Raw genomic sequence first — 20,390 nt, forward strand, 5'->3', positions numbered from 1 at the left:
CAAAGATCTAAAAAGATGAACATTTGCATCCTATTATTGTTACTGTCAGATGGCTTGTTGAAAATAGAAAGCATTTTAAGTATCAAATTGCTGCCAATGAGGCAAGTACAACAAGTATTAGTCTAGAAAGCATGACAAATAGAGTCCTAATAGTCTAAGTATATATCTGCATAACAGGACCTTAAATGGTTTAAGACATGCTAACACCTTAAATGGTTTAAAGCACAATTACAAAGAGAAAAATAGTCGGTATGCTTACAAAGACCAAGATCACCGGCGGCCTCAACTTCATCGACGGCGTCAGCACCTTCAGAACTGCCACCGTCGGTATGCTTACAAATTGACACTTAATTCACGGTTAAAAACAAATAAATCGCACAATAAATACAAATTAATTATCGATGCAGCTGTGATCGGAGATGGATTCATCGCCAAGGACCTATGGATCGAGAACTCAGCAGGAGCAGCGAAGCACCAAGCCGTGGCGCTGCGAGTGCATTCCGACAGGTCCGTATTCTACAACGTGAGGCTCGACGGGTACCAGGACACCTTGTACGTGCACACCCACCGTCAGTTCTACCGCGAATGCACCATCACCGGCACCATCGACTTCATCTTCGGCGACTCCGCCTCCATCTTCCAGAACTACCTCATCTTGGCCCAGAAGCCTCTGGACAACAAGCAGAACATCGTGACTGCGCAGGGGCGCAAGGACCGACGATCCATCGGCGCCATCATCCTGCACAACTGCACCATCAGCGCTGACCCAGAATACTTCCCCTTCCGCAACAAGCGCCGGCCACGAAAAACACAGGAAAAAAATAAAAAGGAAGGAGGAAGCTTACCACGTGAGGAGGAAAGATTTCGGAGTAGAATGGTGAGAAATCAGCGAGATCCGGCGAGGGAGAGCTTCGGCGAGGGAGAGATCTGGCGCGGGAGAGCTCCGGCGAGGGAGAGAGGTCCGGCGAGGGAGAGATCCGGCGAGGGAGAGGAGTTTCGGCGAGAGCTGCGGCAGAAACTTCGCTGCGGCAGAAACTTCGATCGCGTGGGAGAAGAAAAGAAAAGTTCGGAGCTAGGGATTTAGTAAGTTTTTTGCGACGAAACAACTTCGTCGGCAAATTCGTCGCCAAATTCGTCGCCAAATTGGCGACGAAAAATCACATTTGTCGCCAAGTTGGCGACAAACAATCAAATTCGTCGCCAAATTGGCGACGAATCGGGCATTCATCGCCAAGTTCGCGTGGGAGAAGAAAAGAAAAGTTCGGAGCTAGGGATTTAGTAAAGCATTCGTCGCCAAGTTCGCGTGGGAGAAGAAAAGAAAACTTCGGATCTAGGGTTTTAGTGAAGTTTTGCGACGAATCCAATTTCGTCGCCAAATTCGTCGCCAAATTGGCGACGAACAATTAAATTCGTCGCCAATTTGGCGACGAATAGTGTATTCGTCACCAAGTTCGCGCGGGAGAAGAAAAAAAAAATTCGAATTTTGGGTTTAGTGATGTTTTGCAACGAAAAACTCATTTCGTTGCCAAATCGTCGCCAATTTGGCGACGAATTACTTGTTCGTCGCCAATTTGGCAACGAACTTCTTGTTCGTCGCCAATTTGGCGATTCGTCGAAATTCTGTTTCATCGCCAATTTGGCGACGAATTTGGCAACGAATGATTTTTTGCAACGAATTTTGCGACGAATATATTGAGTTGCTAAATTGGCAACTAATATTTTTTACGTCGCAAAGTTTGTTGCAGATTAGCAATGAAATTTTGATTCGTCCCAAAATTCATTGCTGATTGGCGACGAAAACTATTCGTCCCAAAAATTCGTCGCAAAATACCTGTTTTTTTGTCGTGTTAATGGATTAGATTATTTTACAGGGGAGGGAGACTTGTTTAAAAATCCCCAATGGAAAACTTGTCTTTGTGATCAGTCCCTATCCATGAATTTATTTGCATGCACTCCCCAATCTTCCCCAATCTTTAGTTTCAACTCCCCACTACATAATTTTACAAACTTTCCACCTCTCCACCTCTCCACCTCCCCACCTCCCCACCTCCTGCTGTCTTTTCCTTCTCGCCGTCGCCGTCGCACTCGTCGTCGTCCTCGTCCTCAAGCCCAAGAAGCCCCAGTTCGACCTTCAGCAGGTCTCCGTGCAATACATCCTCGTCGCTCCTTCTTCCCCCTCCGCTGCCACCTCCACCTTCGGGTCCGACGGCGCCGGAGGGGTCCAGCCGGTGGCTGCCGCAGGGGCCCAGCCGACGGCCGCGTACCTATCTCTCAACATCACGCTGCTTTTCACCGCGAACAACCCTAACAAGGTCGGGATCCGGTACGACGCGACGGCGCTGGACGTGATGTACCGCGGCGTGCCGCTGGGGGTGGCGGCGGTTCCTGCATTCGAACAGCCGGCGCAGAGCCGCCGCCTGGTGGAGACCCGCGTCTTCGTCGACCACTTCAACGTGCTCCATGGCAACGCCCTCGATCTCGTCCGCGACGCCTCCCTCAACGACCGCGTCGACCTCCGCCTCACCGGCGACGTCGCCGCCAGGATCCTGGTCCTCGGCATCTCCTCCCCTAGGGTTCGGGTGAGTCCGGAGTGCCCCTCCGCTACCGAATTGCTGCCTCATCTCTATCCTTCTGCTTTAAGTTGCAAAAATTCGCAACGATTGCAAAAGTCTGCATTTTTATCTGAGTAAATTGTTCTTTTGCGTTCAATCAAACAGGCGTCCGTGGACTGCGCAATCGTGATCAGCCCGAGGAAACAATCGCTCACTTACAAACAGTGCGGAGTCGACGGATTAAATTTCTGAGCACTTTCAAAGATAAAAATGAAGGCGGAAGCTCTCCGCACGTTCACCATTGTCGTTCTCTCCGTTATGCTTTCTCTTTGATCTTGTCATTTTGGTCTTTGAGCTTAGGATAGGGTAGAAGCATATCTGATACATCGGAAGAACTGCTCTCTTCTGCGTTCACCATTGTCGTTCTCTCCGTTATGCTTTTCTTGAAAATATTTTCTTCAGCTGTCTTTTCCCCTTCACTCTCCCTGTCGCCTCCTGTTGCTCTCGTCTCCATCTCCTCTTCGTCTTCTTCCTTTCCTTGGAAGTGTAAAGGTTCGCATCCAATGCTGGGTAGGCATTTGATCATGAGATACGAGCCGGTTTCTCGCAGAAACTCTAGCATCGGCCGGATCACCATCTCCACTAGCTCCGGCCGGAAGCTGCCGGCGGAGGAGGGGTAGGAGTTTGGGAGCGTCGTGAGGGCGATGGGGGACGAGATCTTGACGTCGGCGTAGAGATGCAGGCGGGCGTGCGCGGTGTGGACGTTCTGCATCGTCGGGACGAGGAAGTTGGTGATGTTGCGGGGGAAGACGAAAACCTCGTTCCCGACGGCGATGGAGTGGATCTGGGTGGAGGGGTAGTAGGTGGCGACGTTGCGCTGCACCCATTGCAGAGCGAAGCCCGGATGGGCGACGACGGAGGCGAGGAGCTCGTTGGGCACAGTGACCACCACCTTGATGTCGGAGCCGGCGAGGGCGCGTAGGACGGATGGGTCAGCGTCGTATAGCTTGACGTGGCCAATGTCGTTGGATTTCAGCAACTCCACCACTTTGGTCGCCGGAGGCAGGTTGTTGGTCACCCTGCCATAGTTGACACCGACGAAAAAAAAATTCCAGCTTCTACAACCAAATAAACCGCCATTGAACGAAAGAAAACTAATTTCGAGCTCAGAAAAGATGATTTTTCTTGCCGTATCCGAAACAGAGGAGGCGAGGAAGGAGAACAACAAGATGGAACAAAATGGAAGAAGCTCCATGACCTGAAACAGAGCATGAGATGAGATGAATAATCCAAAGAAAGGAAGAAAAAATAGCAGATTCGAAGAATGAGGAGGACTCACCACCAATGTAGTTTTATTTCTTCCTCAGATTGCAAGGATTAGGGATGGAGAAAGCGGCGAAGAGAGCAGAGTGAGCAGAGCGAAGGAAGAAGACGAAGTGCACTCTTAAGTGGCAGCATCAACATGCAATTAGGGAAATTTCATTTTGGTCCACGAACTTATTAAAAATGTTAATCGACCCTCATCTCGAACTTATTAGGGAAATTTCATTTCATTTTGGTCCCAAACCATATGTATATGAGGTTACCTCATGGTCATCATGGTGAAGATCTCATCTGAACACTATACTCAAATCTTCTAAAATCATACTGGATCTCACTCGATTGATACTGTAATTTCCACAATAAGTACTGAAATTTTCTTATTTTGTACTCAAATTGCACTTGCTCTTGACATTCATTTTCACTCTTGATATATTTTTCTACATGGTTACCAAACTATGTACATGTGAGGTTGCCTCATGGTCATTATGGTGGGGGTGTCATCTCAACAATACTCAAATTTATTAAAATCGTACTAGATCTCACTCGATGCCGCACCTCACCCCGCAATCCCCCTGTCGCAATCCCCATCGGTCGCCGCACACACCCGCGTACACGGTCGCTGCGAGCGTCGGTGCCGCCCATAGCTGCGAGGTTTGGCCTTTTCTCCCTTCCCCCTTACTGACGAGTTCTCCTTCTCTCGTCTGCTTGAAGAAAGGAAGCAAGGAGATGAAGAGATGAAAATATGGCTCGATATATACTTAAATCCTAATTCAGCCTAAGCGAACTCCTTTGTTCCGTCCACCACCTTCGAGTCCCTGATTACCAACTCTCGCTGTGCATTATCCTTGGGTTCATTAGAGCCAACAGGAAGTATAAGCAATGACTTCATTACGATCGTTGAAGTCCTTAATCTTTGATAAAGAGGAAAGGAAGATGTAGTATCAATCTCAGATTAGAGGTCTCAATGCATATGATCACCACAATAAGTTCATGAAGGATTATGCTCAACCAAGTTTTGGTAATGCTGCTTTGAGAGATTATGTTAATCAGAAAGGATGACAAGGCTATTTCAAAACATACTCGATTCTTGAAGATTTGGTTCCACGGATCTTGTCTCCTGCATATTTTCATTATTATATCACGTAAGTTTAGCAACCATCTTTACATGAAGGTTCTGATGGTTCAAACTATGAAGAAGAGATGTTAGCAGGCCACTATTTGGAGTAAAATCCTTTGAAGATGATATGGACTTGGAAAATGTAAGGATGAAATTGGAAGGCATAAACCTTTATGCTACAATAGGCCTCTAAAGTTGAATGACCAAACTTTTCTATCTGGTCTTGCTTTACTACTTGTCATCATGTAGCATGATATTTGTGGACAAGTTTGTGCTGTCTAGCTATGATTTTAGTGCTGGGATTTCACTAATGCTTTACTTGAACTTTGTTTCAGTTATACTAGTCTCCACTTTGAATTCATTTGGAAATTAATCAAAGTTTGGTTACCGGTGAATATAGTATTTCTTGGGATGCTTGGCACAAGCATGCTTAGATTAAAATACATCAATATTGCCATGGTAACTGATTGTATCCAAAGTTATTCCTTTCGAGCACTCTGAGTTGTCATATACTTAATTGAATTTCATTCGACTTCGCTTCTCATATACTTAATTGACTTGAAGGGAGACACATGAAGATATTTGAAGTTCTTCTCAAGCACCTTGAATTGCCAAATAATTAATTGGATTTCATTTGACTTCACTCCTCGGTCCGACTTTAAGGGGGACATCTAATAGTATCCAGAGTTATTCCTGAGCACTCCGATTCCAGATAAGTATCTCAAAAACTAATTTGTTTTCCCTATAGAAGGCTTATTTCTTTTGTATTAGACTAACAATAACTAATTTCTTTATAAAATTAGGTTGCTAGTGGTGGCATTGGTAGCGGTATTGGACATTATATTAGTGGTGATTGCAATGTTGCAGCTCAGGTAACTATCTTAATACAATATTATACTTTCGTTTATTATTTATAGCATGCTTTATTATAAAAATTTATTTGATCATTAATTACTTTTTATTGTTATATAGTCAAAACTAAAGAATGTGAGTGCTGGAGATATCAGTGTTAATGCTAAATGTAAGTTGCTTCATTGGTTTATTGATGGAGCTGTTGTAGAAGGTCGAATTGCATCCACAGATCCAAAAGTAAAAACACATCACGTTCCTTTTAGTGGATCTTATTGGAAAATTTGGATTGATAGAGTTTTCGTGGAGAAGGTGGAGCCAATTCGACCAAACGAAGAGATATTTTTTCTCGAGGATGCAATAGGAAGCACAGTCGCTTGGGCATCAATGTTTATAGTTTTGTTTGACTAAAATAGATGCTAATGATTTGACCATATACTTTTTTAGTAAAGATAAATTTTTATTACTAGTTTGGATTATTTTATCTAACTAAATGTTGATGGTTATCTCTGATATATATTATAATTGTTTGAGTTCTGATTTTATAATTGTGAATGTGTCTATTATAATTTATATGATATTTGTATGCGGTATTTGTATATTGGATTATAAATGTTAGAACTTTGATTTTATAATTATTTATATTTGTATTATATTTATGTATATAGGTATATTGTACCTTATGAATGTAATTATCTGCAGCGCGCGGGCGCGCGCTGTGGATGCACTTATCCGCAGTGCACAGGCGTGCGCTGCGGATGCAATTTTTCGTAGCGCGCGCCCGCGTGCTGCGGATGTAATTTTTCGTAGTGTGCAAGTACGCACTGCGGATGTATTATAAGTTTCAACAGCTTAAGGTTATGCAACATGTGATGTGCGCTACAGATAGATTAATTACGCGCTGCGGAAAGTTAAATTTGTTGTAGTGTTAGGATCCTACCCAACATATACAGTCGGTACAAAGATAAAAGGTTGGTCGAGCTCGCCCAGGCCAGGCCTGACGTCGACGAGCTCGACCAAGTCTGAACAGATGCCGGTGAGCTCGGCTAGGTTTGAATAGGCCCCTACGAGCTCGGCTAGGCTAGGCTCGATGCCAACGAGCTTAGCCAAGCTAGGCCGAGCCCGACGTCGACGAGCTCGCCTAGGCCGGGTCCAACGTGGGCGAGCACGCCCTGGTCAAGCCCAACATCGTTGATAAGCAAAGGGGACGAGAGAGGAGAGAGAGGAGCTTACTGAGATTCACAAGGGGAAGGCCAGAGACACGCAAGGGGGAATGCCAGCGTCGATGATTGGGAGATCGAAGATCGAGAGAGGGAGATCAAGATCGGGAGAACAAGGGGAAAATTTTAGTCAGAAAATCCTAAAAAACACGATATTAGCAACAAATATTTAGTTCTGTCATTAACTAGCGACGATATTTTATTTTCATCACTAATTTAGCGATGGAAATAAAATTTCATCGCTAAGTTAGCGACGAAAAATAAAATTCCGTCGCTACAGTCTTGATGAAATTAAATTTTCATTGCTAAAATATAAAATAGCGACAAAAGTTCTGTCGCTAATTTCATCGCTATTTTTGATAATTCTTGTAGTGTCTCACTTTTTCCTTTTTCTTTTTAATTTATTTATTTTCTATCATTGCTATAACAAAGCCTCATCAATCTTAAATGATGGATGAAACATCTTGATAAGCTCTGTCCTTTACCAAAATATCATGCTCTGTGAATGATAAATGTCCTGCTCTTTCGTGGTCAATTGTAGTTTTTCAATTTACCTTTTCACAGATGACTGTAAGATCGACTGTGTAGAATCGTTGGAGTAGCGGATTCCACCTTATTGCTGAAGCGAATGGCAAATGTGCAAAAGACATTAATGTTCAATCATGAGGTTAGTGTGACAAAATAGCACATAGGACCTAGACAACATGGTTCACAGAATAAGTACTTACCGGGATCAAACAGATAAAAAATTGCGATTGAGAATTGAAATAAGAAAAAGGAAACGTTAAAAACTCCATAAGAAAGAATAATTTGCTTCACTATTAAATCGTACGTGAATCATATATAAGTTTAACCTAAAATTTTATAAAATAAGTTTAAAAAAAGAATTCTACATCCTTGGAATAGTAAAAGAACGTCTACCTAGCATTAGATGAGTGGCTTTTGAAAAAATTCGACATCAGTGCATATTCCACGTTGGCTCGCTGTTGAAACGTTGACACGAGGCTTTACTAAGTCAGAAGATTATCGTATGTGCCAACTTCTCAATCCAAACTCACCTCCATATCCATCCAAGTCGCCTTCATTGATTAAGTCCGATCCCTTCTCCTCTCCGTGCATTCGCCCTTCTCCATCCCTTCAATCAGAATAGCTCATCACAAGGCGATGGAAGGACATAGGAGCTCCACAGACAACGGGCGCCGGAAGTACAGCGACGACGATCAGGGAAAGGCGGCGGATGCACAAGGAGGTTTATCAAACGGCAGGCCGCGCGCAGCCGCCGCCGCCAACGCTCGCCTCGCCCAGATGATGATGCGAGTCAAACCCGCTGCAGAGTACGACGACGACGAGGAGCACGATCCCATCCCCTCCATCGTCGGAGGAGGAAGTTCCTACCGGAACGGATCGCCACGGTTGACCTCCTTCAGGGGCTCCGGCGGCGGCGCTTCGACGCTGGCAAAGAACCCGTCGTCTCTGGTAATTTACCTCGTCAACTCCTGTTTCTGGTTTATATATATTTAATATTGAAATTGTAATTAATGTGTATTGGTAATTAATGTCCATGGTAATTAATGCGTATTGGTAATACTAAAATGGATAAAAAGTTAAATAAATTTATTAAAACGAATAAAAAGTTAAATAAATTTATTAGAAATGAAATTCTATCGAATTTTCGAAATTCTATCGAATTTTCGAATGGTACGAATAAGTCGGCCGAGGTGGGACAGCAAACTCATCACGTCGGTTCACAACTGGACTTGGAGACCAATAAGCTGTCCCTCCCAAGTCACGGTTCGGCTCATTCTCCTACGTGTCATGTGTCAGTGAATCTGAATCCGACGCCCCTGGCCAAAATCAGTAGCGGATGCCTCGGCTGATGCATCCAATCCCGCAGCCCGCCAATATCCCGTTCCGTCGTCCTCGGTTAGCCCGACTCCGCGTTTAATACCCGTCGAAGTTCCGACGCTTTGTATCGCCCCCGTTTCTTGCTCCGCCGCCTACCGTGGTTCCGCCCCTTTCTCCAATCCAGCCCCGCCTCAACTCTAGCCGTCGGGAATTCCCGTCGCCGTTGCGGTGTGGCGGTGATGGACCGGATGCGGGCTGGCAGCCCGGCATACTCGCGGCAGGGAAGTGGGGGGTCGAGCGGGTCGGGATCCTCTTCGCCGGGCTTCTCGCCTGGGCACAGCCGTTCTGCCTCTGCCTCCAGTTTGTCCGGTATCAGGCGGACCCAGAATCTTGCAGCTAAGGCTGCCAGCGCTCGCCTAGCCCAGGTCATGGCGTCGCAGGCAACCGATGACGAGGACGAGGACGACCTTGTCTTCGCCTCCGGATTCGGCGTTGCTTCAGGGATCCGGCATGGCTTGCCGAGGCAAGTGGGAGGCAGTAACGGCGGCGTCGGTGCGGCCACAAGTAGCCCCTCGTTGCTTGGGAGATCGGCCAGGTCACCCTCGCCTGCGGTAATTACTGGTCTTCTCGATCAATTGTTCATACAATTTCTTTGCTTAGGTGTTCAGTTACATGATTGACTACGCCCAAATATATATTTTTCGATTATTTCATTCTCGGATGGCAAATCCAACTGGATTTTTTTCAGTTTCTCTTTGGTATAGGAGTTGTTGGACGATTTGTCTGATTCCTAATTTTCTCTATCTCTGGATCCACTATGATTCACTTTTGGCAATTATTTTCTTCTTTTCGTTTGATAAGATGATCAATTGGCTATACTTTGCCTTTATACGGATTGTCTGACTCATCTAATGTTCTTGAATGCTGTAAAATTGCTCATACGGTCTATGGATTTAATAGTCTTTAGAAAAGGGAAAAATATTCAGATAGATAATACTGTTGAACACTAGTAATGTTTACTGAATAACACTGGATAATGTTGCAGGTTTAACATATCGTTACCATTTCAGCCATCATCTTTTTTGATAATTATTATATGCATGAATGAAGTATAACTAGTAAACTTTATAATTGTAAATATGATTGCTAATTATGGGAGTGCAAGGATAATGGTTTTCTAATCTTCCAAAGAACTGGACATGAAATCAGTGTTTGTATTACTGAATGCTATCGTAAACAGTTGGATGTAGTAAAGTTATATTTACAAATTAGTTAAGAATAGGTGGTTGTTTTGTAAGATTGCGATATAAATTGATGTTTTGGAATTCTTTTACTTAGATACTTATCGATCATATCATATGGCTAATTTTGTGTTTCTACTACTTAATAGTTAGGTAGGAATTTTGTAGAGTCTGTCTCAGCAAATCGCTCTTCATCAGTTGGGAGGACAACATTACCAGGTCGTATGACACCAATGGTGCCTCAAGCCAAAACAACAGTAAGGAGCCCATCTCCAATTCCTGCCATAGAGCCTCCTGTGAACAAGCGAATAGGTAAAAGGTAAGAACAGAAAGTTCATGTTGTGAATGACATTGGTAGTTATTTTGAAAATTTTCATCTACTCTTACCCAATCAACTTTATCCATTCCTATGCACTATCTTACTGCTAATCCCTTCAGAAAATTGCCATGTAAAAATCTTATCCATGCATTATCTCACTGTTAAACCCAGAAAGTTTATTATAGAACTCCTTTTGGTTCTCTTGAACTGTTAACATATTTGCAGATTCCCAGAGATGGGGATGGGGCCTCTGAACCCTAGAGAACCAAGTGATCGGAGTGAGGCTTTTGCTCTTCAGGACAAGGTGCTTCACCTTAATTGTTTATAGCATTTCAGTTGATGACATTGTTAAATTATACCTTGAAGAGGGCATTGCTTTAAACATATTGAGATTCCCTCTTCTCTTAAAATCCTTAATCCTTATATCAAAATTGGAGGTCATTTACTTACTAAACTCACTTTTACTAAATGCAGCTTGACATGGTAGAAGAAGAGAATTACAACCTTCTTGAAAAGGTTTGCAGTTAGGTCAAGGTTTCACTAAAAATGTTCAGTTTTTCATCTACTTTTCTGATGTTCTGTATTGTCAAATAGCTGCAACTTGCTGAAGAGAGATGCAAGGAAGCAGAAGCTAGGTCTAGGGAGCTAGAGAAACAGGTTTGTAGTAAAATCTGCTGCTGTTTCTATTATTTATTAATTGACATTTCTGCCAATATATAAGTAACATGGCTGTGAATTTCATTTCCCTAAGCTCCTTTTCATTTTATGCCAGTTATGTATAAGTTTGTTTCTTGATTAAATTGCCAGTGGCCTTTTATGTTATGTTCTTGCCATTGTTTAGCATGAAGGTTATTTGTTAGTGTTGAGCCCTGCCACAAAGCTCATGCTTTTGGGATAACCACCATGACATCAGCACACAGATGTTATTGCTCTGATTTTGTTTTACTGGCCATCCACCCAGTAAAAAGCCATCTATCTTTAGTTTGCAATCTGCTGTAATTCACTTCACAGTTTGATCTTAATTTAATTTGATTCTAAGGAAACATATGACAGTAATTCAATTCTGAGGGATGTGCCCCAGCCCTTGTCTGATTTGTATTTTCCATCCATTATCCTCATCATTTGGTACTTAATGAGATTCAGAATTATATACAATAACTCACTAGATTCACCAAAATTGGATATCTTAATATATATTTCACAGAATTTGGTAAAAATATCCAATATAGGAACTAATCTAGGTCTTTCAACACCTTATTTTCTAAAATATGTTGGCTAATGATGGTGTTGGTGTCCCGATTCATTGTCTCAATGTTTGAGTACCACATGTGCATCACTTATGCGGGAAGTAGATGAAGGGTCCAAGTAACACTGATCTTTAATAAACACAAAATAATTGAAATAAAAATATCGAAGTTGCTTGAGTTTGGTACAGGGTTAAGCTAGTCTATTTTGATGATCCAACTTTTCATGGATAATGAATCTGTGAGCATGTAGGAGGTGATTATCAATCATTAGGTGGTGCAGATCCTTTGTGCATAGGAACGGTGGTGGATTTGATCTGCAGGTACGCAGGCTGGAGGTGAACAAAACAGCTCTTGGTTTTCAACTTCGATCTGAAGAATATTTATCCACTTCAAAGAGCTTCACTTAAAGGTCTGAAGAATAGAAGTGGATAATTTTTTAAAAAATAAAACTAGATCTAATGACTTGAATAGCGTTGGCTATGTGATCATGGAACTCCATTGAGTTGACCACCAAATAGTTGAAGATACTGCTCTTGTGGCTTGTTGTAAAGATAGCACTGCTTAGATATATCTTTGCATGCTAAATATTAACATTGACTTTTTTCTTGAAAAAGTATGTTCAGTCCTCTCCTGTTCAACCTTTCTCTCCTAAAGTATGCAAGATAGCATCTCCCATTTTCTTTTCTCAACTGGTAGTCATACTAGTTATTACCAAATATGTAGGTTGCTAATCTTGGTGAAGGGGTATCTTTGGAGGCCCGTCTACTGAGTAGGTAAGTTTATCAGAACTTAATTCAATTTCAACTATATCCTTTTCTTGTGTTTGATACTAATGCCTATTCTATCTTGCAGGAAAGAAGCAGCACTGCGCCAAAGAGAGGTAATTGTGGATTGTGATTCTAGAAATTGTATCAAATGTTGAGGCAAAAATAGGCCCATATGAGCAGTATTTTTTATGTGTACAGATGGTAACACCTTTTCTATCTCTAGAAAAGTTCTTTATATGAAATAAGACTTAGGCTCATTGGTCATAAATGCTGCATTAGCTATGTGAATTACATACCAATTAGTCGACACAACTCATCACTTATACTCCTTAGAACATGCAGCATTTAGTGCTGTCCTTCTAAATAAATTTGTAGTTAGTTAAGGTTGATGGACTAACTATTGTTCCCCAAAGCTTGAGCCATTAGAAAAGGGACCAATGTATATTTGTATTGTTAACACTCATCATAAGGTACTTGACCTATGATGCCATTTGAAAATTGATTAGCTTTGACCAATTTTCCCAATAGTTCAAGCTGTTAGGAAAGATACCAATTTATATTTACATTGTTAATGGTAATATCATTTTTTTTAAAAAAAACTGATTATTATGGTAGAATATAAGCTAATAAACCTGTAAACTTGGATAGCAGTCTTGAAAACGAAATAAAGTTTCTCTTTAGTACCTACATGCCTTTACTGCGTTGTCAGAGTGTGATAAGTACACTAAAATGCTTAATTTGGTGAATTCAGGAAGCTATTAAGTCTGCAATAAGAGAGAAGGATGAAAATAGCGAGGAGCTAACTGCTCTCAGACAGCAATTGGAGGTGTAAATAGAGACTTACCTCCTGTTCTCTTTTGATTTTATATGTAGCTCTTTTTATACTGGTTTTGATAGCCACTTCATTTTTCATTTTCTGGTGTTCTGCCTGATATGCACTTTGAAATAGTCTGCGAGGGATGAATCTGCTACCATAATGGACCAATTCAAGGGTGTGGAATTGGAAATAAATGCATTAAGTTCCATGACACAAAGAATGGTCTTAAGCCAAGAAGAAATGGTTTGCTTTTTAGTACATCAGTTTTCCTAGGATATTGTCATCTGAATCGAATAAATATATCATATGTGATTGCTTATATATAGGAAGAGGTTGTTCTCAAAAGGTGTTGGCTTGCTCGATATTGGGCCTTAGCTGTTCAACATGGTGATTACGATTTCTTATCATATTTAATATTTTGTGCTAGTTTATTTTCAGTTTTGTATAATAATATCTCATGATGGGACTCTCTCCAATAATGGTCATACATGTTTGTTAGTTTATTTTTTTGAGGTGTGTTATGCATTTGTATTATTGGTTGGTAAAGTGTGTACTCAAATCAAGGTTCAAAAGCTCATGCTATGTTGAATCACAACATGAGCTCAACTTAAATATGATCATTTCATTGGTGTATTTTCTCAACGATTCATTATCCAGGAATTGACTAAGAACCCTGAATATCCAACTATCTACTGCATGCCCAAAAATTGATGAAGTCCTTAATATCTATTTTGATTTATTGGGCACACTGTTGGGCAATCATTTGTCATCACATTTAGATTTATACTTTAATCATTGCCTCAAAATGTATCCTAAATCTACCAAAAAACTGTATCCTAAATCTCAAAACTAAATCAGCTTGTTGAACATGATCTATCAAATCATGTTTCCTGAAGGATTCTAGTTATGCATCAAGTGGAGTGAAGGATGATTAGCCTTGAAAGCACAAAATATATATTGATACTAGATAAACATTAACCTTTAGTTTTAAGTGATATATCACAGTAGCCTAGGTTTTAGACCTTAGTATTTGGCATGGATATTTGTGGTTCATTGCTGATGGTCTCTAGATAATTTGAATTTGTTATGCCAACTTAAACAGTTTGGATGATTAGTTTGGAGAATCCATATTAACTTAAAGTTATTAAATAATTAGACTAAGGCCTCAAATCATCCTGATATGTTTATAGTTAGACTCCACCCTGCATATATGAATACACACTGAAATGTGCACTCTCTATGAATTTGACCTATCTTAGTTATGCCTGTCTTATTAGGTCAATATCATCATCAAAATGCCATGCTAATCCTGACTATTTGAGGTCATTCCCATGGATCACTTCATTAAATTTTATGAAAGGTTTTATCACTAATAACATTCATTTCTCTTAAAATCACCTTCAATCATGTTAACGGAATTTCTTTGGTTTCCTTTTTACTTTGCTTTCAACTATATTAGATTTGAATGTTACAAAGTTCCTCTCCTGTATCTTCGACTGGATGTGCTTTCCTTACTTTATGAACTGATTGATAAGTTTGCCAAAGATTTCTTTTTGCTCATTATGCAAGTACAGATCATTTTGTTGCAAAACATTTCCATTTCACAAGGAATTAGGACACTTCTGTAAGCACCCTTCGATAATTCATATTTGACTTTTGCAAAATAACATTAAAAACTAATTTTCATTTCCTCATGCTACTAAAGCACCTTAATAGCGTTTGTATTCATAAAGCTTCATTCTCTTAAGATATTTTCTTATGGTACAGCCTGGTCTTTACTGCTTTATTTGTGAATTATAAGCCTGTTGAACGTACAGGAATCTATCCAGAGATTGCAGCAGCCAAACATGAGTATTGGTCATCATTAGCTCCTATACCTCTTGAAGTTGTCACCTCTGCAGGTCAAAAAGCAAAGGATGAGTTGTGGAGCAATGGTAATGACAAGATATTATAACCACCTGAAATACTGTATAGAATTATCCACATAGACTAAGATTTTTTATATTTGCTTTTGTGTAGCTTTTAATGACTCTGAGAAGAGAAATAAACTCGGTCGTGCTACAAGTGATGCAATGGCTGAAGGCAACATAGAAAGCATGCTAGTGGTAGAAAAAGGTCTAAGAGAACTTGCATCTCTGAAGGTCTTATTTCACCTTGAGTCTATTAATTTCATTTTCTTTTCTTTTTTCTTTTAGGAGTGCTTGAGGACTAATTTCTTTATTATGCATGCAAATCCACTATTGGCTTCATTATTTTCATTTATATTCATACTCATGGATTTGTGTACAATTTTGTGGATAATCAATTTTTAGGTTGAGGATGCTGTCGTTCTTGCACTGGCTGAGCATCGGCGTCCTAATTTACTCCGGCAATCAGCACCAGGTTTGTTTATGCACATTTTACATGGGCGTTCCTTCAATGGTAGATTTAACTTTGCACATATCTTGTTAGATTTGTTTGCAAATTCTGTTGCCCTTTTTTATGTTTATTCTAGCTAAATGTAGATGAGAAATCAGTTCTTTGAATTGTAATGTGAAAATATATAGAAGGAATCCCTTCATTTTCAGATTTGGTACTATTTCCCATAATTGCTATTAAATAATTATCTTGTTTAAGCAGATAACATTTGTGCATGAATTTTCTACCCATAGCACCTGCAGTGCCTGCTTGTACCATTACTCTTGGTTGTTAATACTATCTAGTACTCATGATACACTTCTAGAAAATATCCTTTTTCTTCATGGCTAAGACATTTTTTTCCTTTTCTATGTGCAGATTTTAAATCACCACGTGATCCTAAATTCATGGAAGCATTTGGTAGGTTTTAAGTTCTATTGTATATGCAAATGATTCAGAATTTGGACAATAGTACCATTAAGATGTTTTATCTTTTTGGAATTTTATAGGACAAATGCCTTGAAGAATCCCTTTTGTTCTAAAACATGGCTTTTTAAAAATAACCAAAGGGATGAAATTCCAAATTTATTCCTGAAACAATATTAGGATTATATAAAACAAAGATAAAAAAAATGTTATAGAAATCATGTAGAACAAAAACAAAACTGTTCTAGTGATAATTTTGGTAGTTTGATTTATCCGGGCATTCATATTGAACTCTTGAAAATGGAGGCCTTATTTTAGTATTTGAAACAAAAGGGCTGATTTAGGCATTTGTCCAGTTCATTTGTGATTACTCAAGCAATTTCTGTACAATTAATTTGCTGTAGAAGTTGTATAATTTTGATCAAAGTTCACTTATACATGTTATTTATTCTGTATACACTTTGCCTACTTTAATTTGTTGGTATACACTGGTAAGATTGCTTTCTTTCGTAACAGAACTAAGCCAAGAAGAGATGGAAGATGTCTTGTTTAAGCAGGTTAATCCATCAACTTCTCATTTATTTTTTATTGTTTGAGCATTCCTTTTCAGTGATAACTTTTTTTTTAACTTCATTTTTGTTACCAGGCTCACTGTTTATTAGTGTTTTTTTGTTCTCTTTCGTTATTATTGTTGTTTAACCAGTGGTATTTTCTAACTAATTGCAGTCATGGCTAACATACTTCTGGCGAAGAGCAAAAACCTACGGTGTAGAAGAAGATATAGCAGAGGACCGGCTGCAATTTTGGATAGATCGCATGGGACAATCACCAACTTCTCATGACGTTGTTGATGGTACAATTCCACAGGAACTGTTTCTTTTCAGTTAAAAAAAGTACACGTATAGTCTTTGGGCTTATTGCATCAAACATAACCTAGCAAATCTCATTACACCAACAGAGATCAAGTTTAGGCTAGATGTCACGAAGTTGAGTTTAGAGATTGTTATTACTGGTGCAACACTTTTCATTGAATATCCATGTCTAAAGAAGTTTAGGAAAATATTACCTTACGCTCCTCAAAGGAGAACTATTACACCATATATAAAGATTCATACATAACAGTCAATGATTACAATTCTATCAACACTCACTCATGCTGGTATACAGGTAAACATAAAATAGAAAGAACCCGCCCATAAAAAATGAAAGGACACCAAGAGAAAAAATTTATGTTTTATTCCATATTGGAGAATTATTACAACAAATGAAAAAGTCAAACATGAGATTAGTAACTAAATACTTCCCATGGAATGGAACTATATCTGATACAGAAATAGTTATAACTCTTAGTTCGAGACTGCATCATTAATCATCTGAATTTGAAAATCCTTTGAAGGTTCTTATTCAACTTATATGCTTCCTACTTTCTTCTTCCTCTCTTTCTTGTCCAGTGGAACGAGGATTAATAGAGCTGAGGAAACTGGGCATTGAGCAGCAGCTATGGGAAGCATGTCGTAGGGAAATTGATGCCCATCAAAAGCCACCAGCTGATGCTGAAGAAAGCTTGTAGCTTGTGAAGAGTAACAACATACTTTTATCCAATTCATTTCATGATTGTTTTTCTCAGTCAAGTGGCTCGCTGAAATTGTGTACATCCAAACTGCATCAAGATACCTATCATTCGCACTTCACAGTAGCTTCTGTGTACATGACATGCTCATAATTGTGTGCTTTCTATACAATGTATATGTGGACGAACAGTATACAAGTTGTAAACGTGAAATTTCTTTTGTAAAATGGGGTCCAATCTTTGACCATGTTGTATGTAAAGCATTTGATTTCAGAGGCATGGTTTAATCCTTCTGGTGAATGAATGTCTGTCATCTCTCTCCGCTCGTGCAGTGATATATTACATTAATGCAGGTCAAGCTAGGGCGATAAAGGGTAGAGCACTATATAAAGCTTGTTTATTTCAAACATAAACAAGCTTGAGCTGAGCTTAATATTCTGCATTCAAGCTTGTTTATCAAAAGTTTACCAAGCTCAAATCAAATCGTACTTGAGCTTTTATATAATTAGAACCATAAACTTATTAAAAAAAAAATAATAAACACAAATAATATGTGTGCATTTATTGTGTTCTTGACATATTTGAATAAAAATAAATAAATCGGCATTCATATTTTTCTAGGCGCTATTGGACCTTGGTTCTTTTGGCATACTGATATCTTAACTGAAAGAAATAGCAGTAACTGACAGTATCAAAGCATAAAACCAAGCATATTTAAATATGGTTCTAAAAAGTTGCAATGTCTGTTACAAAGCTGTTTTGAACCTCCTTAACACTTAAATCTGAAATAGATCAGAACTAGGCTTGTTTCAGTTCAATAAGTCCACCTATTACCTGCAAAACCAAGAAAAAATGTAGAGGTCATTCGGAGGTGTAATAGATTAGAGACGCTTCAATCCCAATTTCAAACAATGAATTTATATCTTCTTTAAAATTTAATACTCAAATCTGACATAAGGAAGAAGTGATTATTTTTCAAAAACATAATAGTAACATGTGCTCTAGTAATTATGTTTCGAGGTGTGATTGAAATTCCTTTCTGCAGTTCATTCATGCAAGAAATGATCGATCGAGAAGTTCATTCAGGCAATAGAAGTTATGCATGAAGTGTTGAAGATTATTGCATCAGACAAGAGAAGCTCTGGGCGAAATGTTTCTGAACAACCTCTATGTGCAAGAAATCAACTAAAGAAAACATGCCACAAATTGTCACATTAAAAAAATTATTTGTATGGTGAATGATCAGATACTCTCAAAATCAAAAGAAATCAAAAGTAAGTAGGATCTTATTTACCCAGTTCTGCATCTTCAGCATCAAAACACTTGTTTGGAGAACCCAGACCAGCATCAGCTTCCATCATATTCGCTTGCCCTAGTAATATAGACCTAAACAGTAGTAAATCGTTTTAAGCAAATGATCAGAAGTAGAATCTTGATGACCAGGAACAAGAACCACATATGACTAACTAAAATCGATAAATGAAAGATAAAATCATAGTATATAAAATAGAAATATTCACAGTGGAAATTATTAGATATCCTAGATAGTGTTTGAAAAGCACACTAACTGAGCAATCACCTTGAAGGTTGTTGGCTCAACCAATTGGAACACCAGAGCATCACCATCAACCAACTCATGATACATAGAAAATCCTCTCCATCCCGCACTTAATCCCTTTTTGTGCGCAAGGTATGTAGTGGCGTGTTCTTCTCCATTTTCATCTATCAAAGTAATTGTAGCATCTTTTTTAGGTAAGTACATGTTGCAAAATTGATTGGGAAGGCCCTGTTAAGAAACATTAACCAAGAGATTTTTAAAAAGCTTCTCGGTGTTTCATCTAGATTCTGATTAAGCCACGAACAAAAACACAAAGTATCTTGGAGGATGACAATTACCAGCCAAAATCCACCTGTGGTGTGAGATTGCAGCATAGGCTTCACAAAAGAAGGAAACTTTGAATCGAGTCCAGCTTCAACTTCCTCCGCTTTTGTTTGGGCATATTCCCTGGCCTCATCTGAAGCGTATACTCTGTTATCTAAGTCTCTGCGCTTAAAAAGCCTAGCCATCCCAATAATGAGATACATTAGGAAAAAAATAGTCCTCGATCAAGAGACGTAAACACAAAATCACTAACCTTCTTGGCCTCGCTACAACATCTGTAGTCACCTATCCAGCCACAAAATGGAAATTTGATTTGTTTGGAGTAAAAAAAAACGAAAAAGAAAAGAAAACAATCATTCTTCAGATAATATCAAACATAGGAGAATGATCAAGAAGAGAAGGTTGACAACGGGAGCAAATACAATGAACCGAAGAACCCTACTTCCCGATAGTTAGCCTCAGGCAGGTTAGCGACCCTGAGAGAGCGGCGTAAGACGATTGGAGTGCCATCCTGCGAGATCTTTCGCTTGAGCTGCTTAGCCTGATTGATGGTGAAGCAGGATCATTCAAAAACAACTTTTTGATCAATGTTTAACACAAAAGGCGGAAACCGAATCGCGAATCAGAAAAAGAGAAAAGTTGAAAGGGACGGAGACGGCAGTGATTCGGAGATGTACCGGGGAGGTTTTAGGGGAAGTCGTCGCGTTGCGGAGGGCGAGGGAGAGGTGGGGAAGGTTGAGCTGCTCCAGCTTCTTCTTGTTCTCCTCGAGCCTCTTCCTCCGCTGCTCCTCGTAGGACGCTGCCTCCGTGGCTCCCAT

The 20,390-nt window shown here is 39.8% G+C and overlaps 4 protein-coding genes across 4 annotated transcripts; 2 read left to right on the forward strand and 2 right to left on the reverse strand.

Moving 5' to 3' along the window:
• The first annotated feature begins 251 nt into the window (after positions 1–251).
• Positions 252–2,804, forward strand: LOC141844499 (uncharacterized). Its single transcript, XM_074732533.1, has 4 exons — positions 252–327; positions 408–785; positions 1,978–2,579; positions 2,718–2,804. The coding sequence occupies exons 1-4, from the start codon at positions 252–254 to the stop codon at positions 2,802–2,804; spliced, it is 1,143 nt and encodes a 380-aa protein (XP_074588634.1).
• Positions 2,805–2,868: 64 nt separating this feature from the next.
• Positions 2,869–4,517, reverse strand: LOC141844501 (lichenase-like). The gene is made up of 2 exons (XM_074732536.1): positions 4,419–4,517; positions 2,869–3,810 (listed from the first exon to the last, which is right to left on the reverse strand). Exons 1-2 carry the CDS (start codon positions 4,515–4,517, stop codon positions 2,869–2,871), a joined length of 1,041 nt encoding a protein of 346 aa, XP_074588637.1.
• Positions 4,518–9,044: 4,527 nt separating this feature from the next.
• On the forward strand, positions 9,045–17,994 carry LOC141844020 (coiled-coil domain-containing protein SCD2-like). The gene is made up of 17 exons (XM_074732009.1): positions 9,045–9,517; positions 10,297–10,466; positions 10,692–10,770; positions 10,941–10,982; positions 11,061–11,123; positions 12,437–12,486; positions 12,566–12,593; positions 13,232–13,306; positions 13,430–13,540; positions 13,624–13,684; positions 15,115–15,231; positions 15,317–15,438; positions 15,610–15,679; positions 16,073–16,114; positions 16,637–16,677; positions 16,847–16,973; positions 17,572–17,994. Exons 1-17 carry the CDS (start codon positions 9,146–9,148, stop codon positions 17,688–17,690), a joined length of 1,689 nt encoding a protein of 562 aa, XP_074588110.1. The 5' UTR covers positions 9,045–9,145; the 3' UTR covers positions 17,691–17,994.
• Positions 17,995–18,455: 461 nt separating this feature from the next.
• Positions 18,456–20,390, reverse strand: LOC141844605 (B3 domain-containing protein Os06g0194400-like). The gene is made up of 7 exons (XM_074732649.1): positions 20,250–20,390; positions 20,015–20,113; positions 19,826–19,857; positions 19,587–19,749; positions 19,270–19,476; positions 18,985–19,076; positions 18,456–18,524 (listed from the first exon to the last, which is right to left on the reverse strand). Exons 1-6 carry the CDS (start codon positions 20,388–20,390, stop codon positions 19,038–19,040), a joined length of 681 nt encoding a protein of 226 aa, XP_074588750.1. The 3' UTR covers positions 18,456–18,524; positions 18,985–19,037.

Source organism: Curcuma longa, chromosome 13 (genome assembly GCF_044706935.1).
Source record: "Curcuma longa cultivar G26 ecotype Majalengka, Jawa Barat chromosome 13, ITB_CL_G26_1.1, whole genome shotgun sequence".
Lineage (NCBI taxonomy): Eukaryota > Viridiplantae > Streptophyta > Magnoliopsida > Zingiberales > Zingiberaceae > Curcuma > Curcuma longa.

Bases quoted from the DNA above. Each gene is read 5' to 3' on its own strand.
- LOC141844020 (XM_074732009.1), top strand. From the start codon at position 9,146: ATGGACCGGATGCGGGCTGGCAGCCCGGCATACTCGCGGCAGGGAAGT. The intron at 9,518-10,296 runs GTAATTACTGGT...ACTACTTAATAG, and splicing joins CCAGGTCACCCTCGCCTGCG to TTAGGTAGGAATTTTGTAGA. The intron at 11,124-12,436 runs GTTTGTAGTAAA...CCAAATATGTAG, and splicing joins CTAGGGAGCTAGAGAAACAG to GTTGCTAATCTTGGTGAAGG.
- LOC141844605 (XM_074732649.1), bottom strand. From the start codon at position 20,390: ATGGGAGCCACGGAGGCAGCGTCCTACGAGGAGCAGCGGAGGAAGAGG. The intron at 19,750-19,825 runs GTTAGTGATTTT...TGGGATGGCTAG, and splicing joins GTTGTAGCGAGGCCAAGAAG to GCTTTTTAAGCGCAGAGACT. The intron at 19,477-19,586 runs GTAATTGTCATC...GTTTCTTAACAG, and splicing joins CCACAGGTGGATTTTGGCTG to GGCCTTCCCAATCAATTTTG.
- LOC141844501 (XM_074732536.1), bottom strand. From the start codon at position 4,517: ATGGGCGGCACCGACGCTCGCAGCGACCGTGTACGCGGGTGTGTGCGG. The intron at 3,811-4,418 runs GTGAGATCTAGT...GCTCTGTTTCAG, and splicing joins GGGGTGAGGTGCGGCATCGA to GTCATGGAGCTTCTTCCATT.
- LOC141844499 (XM_074732533.1), top strand. From the start codon at position 252: ATGCTTACAAAGACCAAGATCACCGGCGGCCTCAACTTCATCGACGGC. The intron at 328-407 runs GTATGCTTACAA...TTATCGATGCAG, and splicing joins CTTCAGAACTGCCACCGTCG to CTGTGATCGGAGATGGATTC. The intron at 786-1,977 runs GCAACAAGCGCC...CCCAATCTTTAG, and splicing joins CCCAGAATACTTCCCCTTCC to TTTCAACTCCCCACTACATA.